General features: G+C 46.7%; 1 protein-coding gene across 1 annotated transcript in view; it reads right to left on the minus strand.

The window, feature by feature from the left end:
* Nucleotides 1-15171, minus strand: part of TEX15 (testis expressed 15, meiosis and synapsis associated) — a 68774-nt gene extending 53603 nt beyond the window's left edge. The window contains exons 1-2 of the mRNA XM_090031988.1: nucleotides 15133-15171; nucleotides 72-228 (exon numbers count right to left, since the gene is read on the minus strand). Of these exons, the coding sequence (XP_089888114.1) occupies nucleotides 72-228; nucleotides 15133-15150 (175 nt within the window). The 5' untranslated portion in view covers nucleotides 15151-15171. The remainder of the gene's footprint in view (nucleotides 1-71; nucleotides 229-15132) is intronic.
* Nucleotides 15172-15411: the final 240 nt, after the last annotated feature.

The following is a 15411-nucleotide window of genomic DNA, read 5'->3' on the forward strand; positions in this document are numbered from 1 at the left end:
CCCCCCAATTATAAATGTAATCTTCATTTTCAGAAGTGCTCGGTGTTGCTTTTTCTACATTTTTACTGTACCTTTATCAGACGTTCTCCTTATTTTAGGGATGGTAAATTTTTTTAAAGGATCTGTTTCTAAGCCGGCAGCTGGCATATTCAGTGCCTTTTCATTTAATCTGAGATTCTTCTGCACTTTTACATTATTAGCTTCCTCCATTTCCATTTTGTCAAGGGCCTAAAAAAAGAATGAAAGCTGTTAATAATGAAGGAAAAGTCAACTACTATTTCTGTTCCTCCATTCAACTGTATTCATTCCATCATCCTGCCATTTCTGAGTGGTCAAGACCCACAAAATTTCTCATGCTTTAGAAGGGAACTAAAGAATGACCTCATCCTAAGCCCCTTACTTCACTCACTTCCTTCAAAAATATATCTTAGCACTCTATTCTATGGCACGCAGTGGGCCTAGACCAGTAGGAGTTTAGTTAATCATGACATTGCTCTTCTCCATCTCATGCATTGTCCATCATCCTGTTGCACCCTGCCTGTAACACAGAATTCTAAGCTTTTCAGAGCCAGGTACCTAGCACAATGAACTGGGTTTCAAATGGGTTTCCTAAGCACCATCGTAAGACAAATAAGAAATGATAAAAAAACAGCACCCAACTAAATTGCAGTGAATAAACAATAGAAGTCCTTCAACTTAAATTTGTCTACAGGACCGAATGTAAATTGAAGTGAGATTTTCTGATAGTATACTTCAAACTAACTAGCACAAAGCAGTCACATCTAAATGAACAGCTAGCTTTACATCATGAACAGCTCTTTTACATGAGGACCAGGAAGATTTCATTTGAAGTAAGCACTCAGCATTATAGACAGCCATTCCATACAACTTCTACTTTGGTCAGCACATTACACGAATGGTCCCACTGCACATGGTTAGATGTTTAGCTACTTCTTTCTATAACCAAGAGCCAAGTTCGAAAAGGCTGATAATTCCTGTCCTACCAGCCAATAATCTGCCTCTTTTTGAGTAGCTGCTGTCACTTGTAAGTCCTAAAAGATTATTACAAGTTAGTGCCCCATGTTGCAATGTTGCATTCAGGTATAAGCAGCAGCTTTGTATATGCTGTATATGACATAGCACTACACAACGGCTGCAGCTTCGCAAGCCACTTGCCATGCTAGTAAGCAGTTTTGGCTGCATCTTGCACCAGTAACAGCTACTACAGCTACGGTTTTCTCACCCCTGCTTTAGAACTGGAGCTGTAGAACAGGGGAAAGAATTTGAAGAATGGCCAACACCTCCAATTGCTTCTGGTCAGTTCCTGACCAAGAAAGAGGGGCTGATTAAGCAGCAGGGATGCTGTGGTAGATGTTTCTGTCACTATTAAAAAGGTGCTGCCACCACACACTATGGAGATTACCAGCCTCAGGATGTTTCTGATGTCTTTGCTTGCATGAACACACCAAAGCAACTGACAAAACCCAAGCACTCATGAACAGAGATATTTCCCCATTGTTCTTCAAGCTCCGATTGACCTGTGTGTTGTTTACCTATGTGAGCATGGGCTGGGCTGGTGGGGGGCGGGGGCAGGGAAAAAAAGAAGAGGGAAAAAAATAAATAAATCACACAATGCTAGAAGTTTCAGGAACCTTTTTCCAGTTTTCCTAATGAAAAAGAATAAGTTGCCAGCCATTGCAGCAAAATAACATGGACATCAGAGTCAGTGTTCTTCCTCTAATTCTAGGAATCCTTGCTCATACCCTGTTGCCCAAGCTGTTGTAGCTGTCCAACTTCAAAGCAGCCAGGGCCATGCACCATGTGGGCCACACAATGACCCCCCACCCCGACATACACCACTGCATTGCATGCGCGGTCATCAGCCTCTTACTACACTACATGCATGGACAGCCACTGCATCATGTGGGTGGCATCCACCACCTCAGCTTCCTTGCTGTACCGTGACATAGGCTCTCCTGGTGCTGTGGGCTGCACTGCCTTGCCCCCCTTAAGGCCCCGGGTGCAGCAGCAATCTTAGTGATAGGGGGAGCAGGAGCCAAGTAGGAGTCTGGAGGCTGCATGCACTCCACAGCCACCAGTTGGACAGCTTTGGCTGAAGCAGCTACAAAATGATGGGAATGTGTAGCTTTTAGAAAGGAAGAGGTAGACAATCACTAAGCATACCTACCTCAAATTATATCTGCAAGAGCTAGGGAGAGGGCTTGGTGGACAGAGGTTAAAGGACTTTAAGGATGGTCCAAGTAGCATATCAGGACCCCTAACCATCAGCCCCACCCAGTATGATGGGCCAGCTGGTGTGTCAGACTGGCTGTGCCTTCATACGACCTGATTGGTTTGAAAAGCATCTCTGTGGACTGAGACCTTGTGGGGTGGAGAGGCTTGTGTGTCCCAATGATCCTCAGAGCTGTTGCCTGGGGTCTTGCACTCCTGCAAGGGTCACCCATGGCAAACAGGCTTGAGCAGAGGTTCTAGATCAGTGGTCTCCAAACTTTTTTGATCGCGCACCCCTATCAGTAAAAAAATTTTGAGCATGATAGAAGTTCTAATATTTTCTTCCCACACCCCAACGGATTGTCTTGCGCACCCCCTAGGGTGCACACAACCCACTTTGGAGACCACTGTTCTAGATAAACTATGATGCAACCCCAAGTCCTCAACAGTGGATCAAATGGAAGAAGATGCCTGGATCTCAACAGATGTGTAGCACATCAGGATCCCAGGGGTGCATCCCCACGATGCCCCCTGGTGGCTCTGACTGTGCATGGTCCCAGTCCAACTGGCTCCTCACTGGGCCACTCCTGTCCTAGGCCCCTTGCCCGGCCACTCAGGCCAACCGTGCCCTGCAGGGCACCCAAAGCCTTAGGGGCTAATCGTGTGGCTCCAATCCTCCCCTAAACCATACCCAAGCCTCACAGGTATTACAATAATGATGTTCCCCTGTCAGGGCTTTGACCTCCCACCCTTTATCTAGGCCTTCTAGCCTGGGCCCACTGTATTAGACCTGACTTTGAGGCACAAACTCTGGTTTGGCCTTTTCAGCCACCAGGCCCCTTGCCTGTATTGGCTCACACTCCTCTGGGGCACCGGGCTCTTGGAGCATCTGGCTCTGTGGCCTTGCAATCTGCTCCTCTCTGGGCTCAACAGCTGCTCATGCCTTCAGCCTATCCCCGGCAGGGCTCAGGGTAATTGTGCGCCCCACGGACACCAATGGAACCTCTGTATACCGCCCCTAAAGTCCTAACCCAAACCACTGGTGCAACTGTAACATAAACATAAGTCCCTGGGCTATAACATAAACAACAACAATGGAAGCATCACTCTGCCCCTTTAAGAGGACAAACCTTTCTTCACCCCTTGTGCTGGCACTGGGCTCAGATCTCTACCTTGTCTAGATCATGTGGTTGCTGTTTCCACACACCAGCGTCCTCACATTAAACAAAGTCATGTACAGGCTTCTACCACCAGAAACATGCTGTCCTGTACCAATCTCTAAAAGCTCTCTGCCCTGTTCACAAAAGACGGCAACACTGAGGAATTCTGGAAAGAGTTTAAAACCACCATTCATATGGCCTGTGCTGAATCCATTGGCTATACCACCCACTGACACCAAGACCGGTTCAATGAGAGTGACACCAAGATCCAAGCCCTCCTTGACTGGAAGAGACGGGCACATTCTGCTTTGCAAGACAACACCTCATCTCAGCAGGAGGAGCTCCTAAAAGCCAAAGCTCAAAGGAGGATCTGGGAGATCAAAAACCAGTGGTGGCAAGATAAAAACAAGAAGATTCAGCTCTATGCTGACGAACGCGACATGTATAGCTTTTTCTGGGGAACAAAAGCCATGTACAGCCCAACTTTCCACAGTCCTATTTCCTGCAATTGCAGTATGACTCATTGTTCCTTAAAGACAATAAATCTATCGCAGCTAGATGGAAAAAGCAGCATGAGGCACTCCTGAACTCTGATTTGACTGCGGCAGAGACCACTGAGTGGCAGATACCATTGAGTTCACCCCCCAACACCCTGAACGAAGATTCCTTGCCAACTCTCCTATCCTAGAAGTCTTGCGTGCCATCAGGGAAACCAAAAACAATAAGGCTACTAGACCAGATGGCATACATGCTGAAATCTACAAGGCTGGCAGCAACTAACTGCTACTGAGACTCCTTTGAACTTGGAACAACAACAGGATCCCTGTGGACCTGAGGAATGCCAACATAGTGACCATCTTCAAGAAAGAAGATAAGTCTGTGTGTGTGAACTATTAAGGTATTGCCCTCCTTTCCACAGCAGGGTAAATCCTTATCTGCATTCCCCTGAACCATCTTCTACCTCTTGCTGAGGAAGTCCTGTCAGAATCTGCTTGGTTTCAGACCATCCCATAGGGCAATTGACATGGTCTTTGTTGCCCACGGGGTCCAAGAAAAATATCAGAATCTGCATACAGTCTTCACTGACATTACTAGGCCTCTGATTCCATCAATCATGAAGCCTTGTGTAAAGTACTGACCAGATCTGGATGTCCTAAAAGTACATCAAGGTCCTGAGGCTTCTCCATAACCAGATGACTGCACTCATTCTTTATAGTGGATCAGAGACAGATCTATTTGTCATCTGAAGTGGGGTCAAGCAAGGATGAGTCATCACCCCAAACTTTGTTCTCCGTTTTTTGGTAGTCATTTTGGTTTTCATTTCCTTCTGGAATTGACACTGAATACCAAAATGATGGAGAGCTCTTCAGTCTGGAACAGTTTTGGTCAAAGATCAAAATACTTAAAACAACCATCCCTGACTTGAATTCAGTACGCCAACTGCACCATTTCTGCATCTGGTGAGGAAAACCTCCAGACTGTGCTGGATCTTTCTGGAGAAGTATATGAAATTTTGGGCCTCTCTCTCAACACTGAGAAGACTAAAGTGCTCTATCGTCCTGTCCCAGGCCATGAATATGACACCTCCCTCCCCCAATATTACCATACAGGGAAAGACCCTGGGGTTAGCAAGCACTTACGCCACCTTGGTAGCCACTTCTCTCAGAGAGTGAACATTAACGAGGAGATTCAGCACAGGATCTGGTTCCCCAAGTGCCTCATTTGGGAAATTGCTTTGGCATGGATTTATTCATTGTAATCTCTAGAAAGGCACCAAGATCCAGGTTTACCACGCAGTCATCATCCCCCACCCTCCCCTATGGATATGAAATGTGGGTGACCTACTGTCATTATCTCAAGAGCCTGAAGAGGTATCACCACCAAGACTTAAAAAAACCCTGTACATAAAATCCTCAAGCACCAGCTTTGATGGTATGGACATACTATGTGGATGCCTGACTCTCAAAACAAGTGCTCAACTCTCGGTTTAGTAAGAGACTGGAATCTTGCAGCAGCGAGAGGAAATGCTTCAAGGATACATTGAAGGCACACCTCAGAAAAATGGATGCTGACATCAAGAGTTGTTAGTTGGCTGCCAACTGACTCCAATGCCACTGCTCTCTCAACCAAGCAGCATCCCATTTTGAAGTAAAGTATCCTGCCCTCAAGGCACAGAAGAGAGAGAGCGAGCAGAGGAAAGAAAAGGAGAGGAATCCCAGTTTGTAGTCTACTCTCTCCTGTAGAAAAACCAGCAACATCTGCAGATGTTGCTGGTTTTTCTGCAGGGGAGAGTAGACATCTGCAGATGAACAGTGTGGCTCAAGGATTAGACTCTTAAGTCACCTCAAGATCCATCAATGAGCTGTGGTAAAAATCATCCTCAAATTGAGGGACTGTTGAAGAATGGTTTAAAAGAGCAGCATAGCCCCTATTTAATTTAAGGCCACCCATAGCAACTGACTGCAGGCTGCTCAATACATATATGCCTAAAACGTACATTGTCTTGTTCCTGAATATCTGGTTCTGGTCTTCTGGACTGTGACATGATGCAGAATATTCTAGAGGTGGTGATATACCTATCTAGGAAAAGCAAGGAATGATATGTAAATCCCATGGTGAAACTGAACAAGGTACAAAAGATGGCATCAGAAACAACATCTTTTTCCTAATAAACCACCTAGCAATAAGATACAACATGGAATTTCATAATGACCTTTTAAAGATTCACTGTCCAGCAAGCACACTTGTAAACTTATGGACGCAGGAGTATTTTTCAACTGACTTCTTGAACACTGTAAAGAAACTAACTTTACATCTATATTTGTGTTTTACTGTGGAGTAGACTAATTAGCTGTGGAGTAAAGCATTACTGTCTACATATGCAACTGTATTAGGCCATGATAAACTAATTAACACCACTGTAAGATGGTACTTCCAGGACAGTACTATCTTATGACAGAGCAATTAACTGTAATTAAATGCACGCACAAATGCTGACCATGGGCATAAATTGTGCCTGGTCAGCCCAGCCAGCAGGGAGCCAGACACACTCCTACCTGCCACTTAACCACACAGCTCCACACTGTCAGCAGCCTCATGCCCCAGCCAGCCTCTCCACTGCCCACACCTGGAGCCCAGGGCAGAGCAGGGCAGGAGCAGCCCTGGTGTAAACTCCTCTACCCCGGCTCAAATTGCTGCTGTCCTGAGCGCACATGTAGACACTATGCCTAGGAATAGTTTACTCTGGCTCAAAATGCTCTGGAGTTTATCACTTTGAATTAATTGCACATATAGACATCCCTATAAGTACCTTCTATCGTACATCCAAAGTGCTAAGAGACAATCCAAACCAAAACTTTGTGTCTGAATTAAAAACACTATTCATCTTTCACTAGTGCCTAGAAGCCACAATCAGAATCAGGGCCCAGAGAGTTTGTGGATTCTCCATTTTTAGAGGTTTTTAAGACCCAGGTAGACAAAGCCTTGGCTGGGATGATATCATTAGGGATGGTTCTGCTTTGAGCACAGGGCCAGTCAAGTGCAGGTGCCACATGCAAGACTGCACAGTGTGCAGTATGAGCTTCAGATCAGGGCCATGTGGCACAAAGAGCTGGCCCAGATCAGGCCCATACACTGGCCCCACACTCTGGAGCCAGCACACAGGGCCAGTCTGGCATGGGTACCTCATGCAGTGTGTGCCTTCTGTCAACTTTGTGCTTGAGCCCTGGACTGCTGCTGACACACTGCACAAGCTGCCAGCACTGGACCAGCCCTGTGAGCTGTCTCTTGAATATGGGGCCAGTCTGCGGGTCCGATCCAGCCCAGAAACCAACCTTGTCTTCTTGGCAGGCCTGCAGAGCTGAGGGAGTTTGACACCCCTGCAGCAGATGATCAAATTAAGTCTATAAGTGGACAATTCACAGAAATATAATAAAGAAGTCACTGGGAAAGAAAAGACTAATTACATTCACCCAGACAGGATGATAAACATCTCAAATCTTTGTGAATTTAGGTGCACAGAGCGACAGGAATGGCAGAGTCTCAAAGCCACACTATATGTGTGGCAATGGAGAGCCTATCTTTTTGACAGATGTACAAGTTAAGCACTGTGCCCTCTTTTAAGTGCCAGTCCAATTCCTTTTCCCCTATCTGCTGCTGCTCCCTGCCCAGTATTTATTCATTCTTAAAAATAGAGTAATCAATAGGTAAAAAAAAAAAATCACATTAATGCAGACCACATAATCACTAGATTTAATAACAAAGAATACAACATACAAGGTCCATTCACCTGCAACTCTGCCAATGTTGTATACGCCGTGACCTGCTTACAATGCACATCTGCTGTCTACATTGGACAGAGTGATTTCTATGTATAAGAATGGATGAACAATGATCTGACATCAGCTGGAGAAAGACACAAAAGCTTGTGGCAGAACACTTCAATCTCCCCAGACACTTTATTGCTGACTTCAGGATTGCTGTTCTCAGGCAGAATTTTTTTTAAAAGTTTGAACAGGAAAGTGTGAAACAAGAAATCATCCACAAACCAGACAGTGATAAACAGAGTTTAAACACAGACTATGAACTGTTATCTGATTACCTAGATTAGCTTCTGTGACCCTTTGGTCCATGGGTTTAATGTTTCTCTCCTAACACTACCCCTCTCCCCCCCACATTCTCTCTCCCTACTTGTCTTTTATATTTTAATTTCTCTCTCCTTCTTATACTCTGCTTTCTGCAGATCCTTTCATAGCAGCCGATGAAAGCTTATGAACTCTCTCTATATCTTATTTAGCCAAAAATCCAGATGCTGAATTGATTCAATCTTTGCAAGTTAGTCTAAACTGCATAGACTGAACAAATAAACAAGTGAACATTCACTTTTGATTCCAGAAATGCAGTCACATGTCTGCAGTGGCTCAGGCCAGAAGCTGGGGGCCTACTAGAGCACACCTTTCAGCTTGCTAGCCACTGTCAAAGGAAAGGGAGGGAAGCTGAAGCCCTCAGAGGCTTTTTTCTCCCTTCCTAACTACAGCAGAGATGGGTGTGTGGCTAGGCCAGCACAGGCCAGGGTTGGGGTTTAAACCACCCCTGTCATACTCAGCCAGCAGAGCTGGGCCAGATCAGAAGCTAGCAACACCCACTGGAGCCAGGTAGGGAGAGCCTCTGAGGGCTTCCCCCCACCTCCCCACCAATGCAGGCCAGGGTGGGAGTTTAAACCTCCCTCCCCCCATACTCAGCTGGCCGGGACACCCTAGGGCCTGGTTCCCCCCGCCTCTGTTCCCCTCTCCTGCTTGAGCAGAGGAAGAAGGGGGGGAAAAGCCTCCGAGGGCTTCTCTCCTCTCCTTCCCCCTGCCAGGCAGACCCCCCATGGTGTCTGATGCTAGGGCTTTCCTCCCCACCCCCCCTCTGCCAGCCGGAGCAGTGATATTGCTCCAGCATGGGAGCAGAGGCAGGGCAGACACTGCTCTGCTGGACCAGACAGCACAGCACCAGGCTGCAAAACATCCTGGGATGCTGTGAGACTGAGTTACTTTGAACTGAGAGGGGATCTGGGACCGAAGTCCCGTAAACTGGTTAGACCTAAATCAGTTAAGTCTGATACTACATCCAACCAGGTTTAGCTTAAACTGGTTTCAGCCACTTTGAAAGCAGCTTATGAGCACTGAACTCCTGTTCTGCTACAGGTTTAAACTGGTTTCTGGTTAAAGTGGTTTATGCGTAACTTCTGACCCTAGCATAAAGGGGCATACATCTACCTTGGCTTCTGACGGATTTCAGATTAACAGGGCCAACTACCTTTCTATACCATGCGTCTCCACAGGAGGGCTCTGCTAGCACAGCTATGCCAGCAAAGCTTGTAGCGCAGACAAATCCTTGTGTTTGTCAGTTTATGGTCATAACTTAAAGTACAGGAAAGGGCACAACAGCAGACCTGCTTTTTTTACTCCCTGCAGGTTTTTCTCTCTGCTGATGGCAGAGGATGATATGAAAAAAAGGTTTATAAAAATGGTCTGACAAGGTAAGAAGGAAAAAAAAAAAAAGGAAGGAGGAATGGAAGTCAACACTCATGACAAGAATCCCCGAAATATTTGCATCTACTGGTCTTCAAGAGAGGTAACGAAAATAAAAGCTCTATGTTCCTCATTGTTACAAAATGTTTTCTTTCAGATGCATATCCTAGAAATGTGGTCCCTTTCCAATGAATGTTCCATAGCTCTAAGTGCCCCACCACTCTGGGGGCCCCTGTGGGCTCACACACAAATATTGTAAGTCAAATTCTATGACTGCTCTAGAAACAGGGCCCAACTTTCCACAAGGGCCTCCAGGGCCATTGCACATCATACCTGATACTTCTGACCACTACTTGCATCTCTCTGCACTGACAGCAATTGTGTAGTCAACATCAAATCCTCACTGTTATATTGTAACTTGATACAGGGTTGTTTTTTGTTAGATTTTGTTTTTTTGGGGGGGAGGGGTCTTTTTTTTTAAGAGAAGACAATCATAAAACTGTGCTCACCCCCAAAAGGTGAACAAACCCCACTCATAGCAGCCTATTGGAAAGTAACTCATAGCTAAACATACATAGATCTTTCTTTTAAATACAGTAGGTGTATGAGAACCAGACTTCTTATAATAAAAATCTTCTAGAGTGGACTGTTTTCTAGTGGTACAATTTACTTGAGTGAGAGCTGCAGGGTCAGGCTCTTTATAGTTAAGAAAGGTTTGTTTAATATACTCTCATGCATTCATTATAAATCACGCAAGTTCTTTTGCTCTTTTCAAGTTAATACACTGAGTGGTAATCATTTAACCTAAGAATGTGAATCTCAGAAGTCTATGTTGCAAGTCTAAACGATGTTCACTGCTACTCTGCTGACAGCTATAGCTGTCTTCTCTCACTTTTTCAGCTATAGTCATTAAAAAACACCTAGGATTAGTTTTAAAGTATGATAGTTAGAGAGCCTGTGTACTAGATTGACTGCATGTTTCAGACATAAGATTCTTACTGTACTGCAGGGAACATTAGAAAAGACATCACAGTGCCTTCAAAATATAGCTAGGTGGTACATATTAGAAAGATCAGATGCTTGGAAAAGTAGGCTTATTTTCTGATTAATTTCTACCCATATCCATTCTATTCATTTCAGGTAATAAAAAAAATAGGCTGAACCTTCAGATATTGCCTAAACAACTCTTGCGGTTCAAACCCTATGTTTTGGTTGTATCAACCTCCAGAACTGCAGTACAGAAGGAAGTCTGAATTATTTTCAGGTGAGATGCCCAGTACAAATGTAAAGAGTGGCTCCTTATGCAATTATTAGAAAAAATAGAAAATACCTGTCAAGTATTAGACAGTCGGGACAGGATAGTATGTGACACCACCCACACATCCCACAGATCACATAAAACCCTTTGTTCCAGTAGGACAGATGCTGAAAGGCATTAAGGGAGTTTCTCCAGCAAGCCTTAAAGCAACTCAGCCCCTCTCCTGTTTTGAGCCAAGATGTTGGAGCAATCACAGGGTGGACTCCTGCTCCCACAGAAGTCATCAGGGCCAGGTATAGACATGACACTTACTGGTATAAGTGACTGGAAACCAGCCGACACCCTTAACAGAACTAAAGTTTGGCACACACAGACTGGTGTAAAAACTGCAGAACCCAGTCTAAGATTTGCCCCCACAACCAAGAGGCAAACGTGTCTTCTGTTTTCTACTCAGCTACAGAAAACCACATTTCATAGACATAGGGTCGGAGGGGACCTGAGCAGATCATCTAGTCTGACCCCCTGCCCTGGGCAGGAATGAATACAGGACTCTTATGACCCCTACTAAGTTCAAGCTCAAATGACCCCAGCTAGGTAGCTATCAAGCCTCCTTTTAAAGTCCCCTAAGATAGAAACCAGCACCACTTCCCTTGGAAGCTGGTTCCAGATCCAGCTTGGATGTATCCAGCCGGGAGCTTTGCCATTCCCTGAAACCGGAGCCAAGCTGAGCCCGAATTTCCCTGTACCTTCAAAGGGGACCTGAACGGAGCAGGCACTTAAGGAACTTCTAGCGGTGGGAAAAAAACCCCAAACCCTGATATTCTCTTGGATTCCCCCATCCTACCTTTGGGCCAAGGGCCACGTCCTCTCAAACCGGGTTTCCAGTTCGTCTCGGGTCCTGAGCCCACAAGCGCTCGGCCGCTATGCGGACCGCGGGACAAGCCACACACCGGCGGCCAGCATGCTGGGCTTCTGCCCCGAGGGCAGCAGCCGGCAGACACGCGGCTTCCTCCCGCCGCGCCTTGCACACTCGGCCCAGCCCAGCCCGGCCCAGGGCGCGGGGAAGCCACACGGGCTGCAGCGGGACCCACTCACTCCTCTTCCCCAGCACCACCCGACCTGCAGCCCGGGAGCCTGCGCCTGCCCCCGCCCCCGCGGCTCCGGCAGCGGCCCGAGAGCACTCCCGCCACGCCCCTCCCTCAGCAGCCGCGCGCAACCACCGCCCACGCCTGAGGCGCTCACCAGAGCCACAGCCAGGCTTTTAAGAAAGGGGGAGAGGTGGAGGTAGGGGCGCACGTCGTGGCCGGCACCACCACGCACCTTTTCCTCCAGTGGAAAGAAAAACTAGGAGCTTTACGACCGAGCGGATGGGGATGGGTGCTCACTGCCACACACCTAACATGTCACGCTATGTATTCGTATTAGAAAAAACAGAAATAAAACTAGACAAACTCCTCAGAGTTGTCACGGCATGAGTCCTGTGGGTGTCAGGAGTTAAATGTGCGTCCCATCCAGCTTCGTAAAGCAAAACCTAGCCTCAAGTGTTGGGACAGTGCCTCCTGTGCTCGCTCCGCTGTCCATCACCTCAACACCTGAGTTAAGGTTTGCAACACTGGCGACGCATAGGGGGCCCTGGTGACCCTCTGCAAAAAGTGCCACCAACACCGCTGGCAGCGTCTGCCGGCGGTCCCCAATTGCTGCTGGCTGCCACAAATGCTGCAGGTGGTTGCTGACTGCTGGTCAGCGCTCACCACCCCTGCCACCAACACCACCGCAACTGCCTGCAGGAGCTTCCCATTCACCACCTGCTGCCACCTGTGGGTGGGCACCATGTCCCCCCAGCCTCCGGGGGCACACCGCATTCATGGTTTGTAGGTAGAGAAAAACAATCTTCATCTTCAGGGCTCTGAAAAACAGAAGAGACATTTACCAGGAATGGCTAAGAGATAGCAAAATTGCTGAAAAAAGGATAGTTTGAACAGTGGGACAGCAAGACCATTACAAAGGGGAAAGGAAAGAGATTAGCAGGGATCAGGGAGATGGTGATGAGCCATGAAGTAAATTGACTCACTCAGGGCTGCCTGAACGGAAATGCCACTGCCCCTCTCAGGCAGCTGGTTTTAAAGTCTGGATGGAGCAGCAGTCAAAGGGGCATGCACGTGCCACACTGTACCCCCCTGAATCCAGTCTTGGCCCAAAGGCACCCTGGTGTTACCCCCACAGAGCACTCACTGGGCTGCACCCCTTCATTCTCCCTGTGTCACACGTATCACCGAGCTTCATGTGATGCCCCAGCACTGCATATGCATTACATCTCTGTATCACAGGCCTGTGCCCTGTCACAAGCAACAAAAAATCCCCATACCACATTCCTGTCCCACAGAGATGCGGGCCCAATATCACACCTCCCATAGCCACCGTCACACCCTCACAGGACACATGGCAATACATCTTCTGTGCTGCACACTCACATCACATGGAACAGCCCTGTGTCAGACATGGCGTTTAACCGTGGCACTGCACACTACGTGTCAGATATCTCTGCTACACACAGATGTCGAAACCCTGTCAAGCACAGAGCTACACCAATGTGCTGTACCCCAACACTACATGCTAGTGCTGTTTGATAAGAATGAGTTGACCTCCCCCTTCCTGCTGGCCGATTAACAAAATTGACAGCCTGGGGGACTCCCTCCTTTATTAGGTGGTTTATTAAGGATTAGAAGGCAATCCATAGAAACCTACATGGCCTTTATTAGTATAACAGCAATAATCCAAGTCATTACCAACAAGAATATAAGAAAATATAAAACGTGTTTCTTACCACATAGAATTATAGACCAGGAAGGCTGGAGGAGACATCAGGAAGGAAGTCATCCAGTAAAACCACCTACTTAAGACCACCCCTGTCCAAATCATCCTAGACAAGTGTTCATCTAAATCAGGGCTGTCCAACACCTACCCAGGTACAACCCCCTGTCCACTTCGGCTGCTGCTACCACTGGGGTTTCTGGGCTCCTCCTCCCTTCTCCAATTTTTTGTCCCCATCCCTGGGGGTGAGGCAAGGCAATGCAGCCTGCAGGGCCCAAGGGACCTGAGGCTGGAGGGGCTAGGGCCCCAGCCCCGAGGGAGATTGCACACATAGGCAGATCTAGGATTTTGAAAAGGGGGTGCAAATGGTGTGGTGCATAGCTGAAAATAACATAACATTTTTTTCTCCATTAAAAAGGAGCTAGAAGCTTAACTAATATGCTTGGGGCCTAGGGCAATATTACTCAATTTAAGATTGAAGCAAAAACAAATACAACTGTATTGGAATGTGCATTGACTTATTATATTATATATTAAGTATAAAAACAAAATAAACTAGGTATATAATAATATTTAAGTCATTATAATTAAATGTACATCTGTTATTCAGGTTCATAGTAAAAACTCCAGGAACAGTTTTCCATGAAGAGCACACACCAGGAAAATCCGGGAAGAGCACATACCAACGATAAATGATTCCTCAGCCTGACGAAGGCTATTTAAACCTGAAAGCTTGCTAAGAAGATTTTTTCCAACTATTTCAGTTGGTGTAATAAAAGATACCATATTTGCCCAAAGAACCTTGTCTGCCTGTGTCTTTAGACCAACACGGTTACAACCTCACCCCTAAAACAAAAACTAACATTCTTGAGTGTCTTGACAGCACATCCAGCATTTCACTAACTCAAACGTGGACATAACTGTTAGTGTTTAACAAGACCAGTCCACTAGGTGCTCTGCACCCATTGTTAAAGGAAGCCAAGATTTAAGTCACTGGCAAAGATTTCTTGTTACACTGTTTATTGGACCAGCCTTGGGAGAGCTGTTGGAGAACTGTTAGACAAGGTGACCCGAGGAGGGGCACTTGATGCCTAAAAGTCTGGTCAACATCTTTCCCAACAATACAACTAGTCCAATGTATCATATGAAGCATGACTAAGATTTATAAGGTGTAGGATTGCAGCAAGTACTGTAGGAGTGAACTGATGAGGGTTGGAGAGAGATGTGGTCTGGGACACCTTAAAGTGCAACCTTTAAAGGCAAGCCAGGGCTTTCACTGCTGCTGTTCCACACAGCTGCAGGGGCTGGGATGTGCAATGTGGCTGGCCATGCACATGGCAGAGCTGCACTCTGAAGAGCATGGTTCTGCACTCCGTGCTGCTTAACCCATTTCCAGATGGCTACACAGAAGGCAGTTTACTCCATCTTTGCAGTAGCCTTGCTGGCCTCATGAAGGGAAGGAGAGAAGAGGGGGTGGGACTTTTTCCCAGAAGCAACACGTATGCATCCTGGGAGCCCTACAAGCTTCCCCACTGCTCACCCCATCCTAATGGTTTTCAATCTTTTTAGGCTCAAGGCATCCCTTTGCAAGATTTCAGAATTTAGTGGCAACCTATTTAAAAAACTACCATAATGTAAATATAGTACAAATACTTACCGGCAGGGGAGGCACCATGTATCTGGGTCCATGATGGCAGTTTTCCTTAAGCGTTCCTGGGGATAACTGCTCTTCTGGCGTGGTTTAGTACCCACCGAGGTGTTGGGGCTTAAAGCCCACTTGTTGGAAATGGGAGGCTCCTCCCGAGCTTGCTTCTGTAGCCATATGGCTGAGGGCAGGCGAAACTTGGGGACATACAAACCCTAAGCCTCTGGGCTTGGGCCTGCACATAGGATGCCTGCCAAAAGACTTTGGTAATATCTGAAGCCCCTGGTGAGG

The sequence above is a fragment of the Crocodylus siamensis genome, chromosome 2 (genome assembly GCF_052110815.1).
Source record: "Crocodylus siamensis isolate JL-2025a chromosome 2, ASM5211081v1, whole genome shotgun sequence".
NCBI lineage: Eukaryota > Metazoa > Chordata > Crocodylia > Crocodylidae > Crocodylus > Crocodylus siamensis.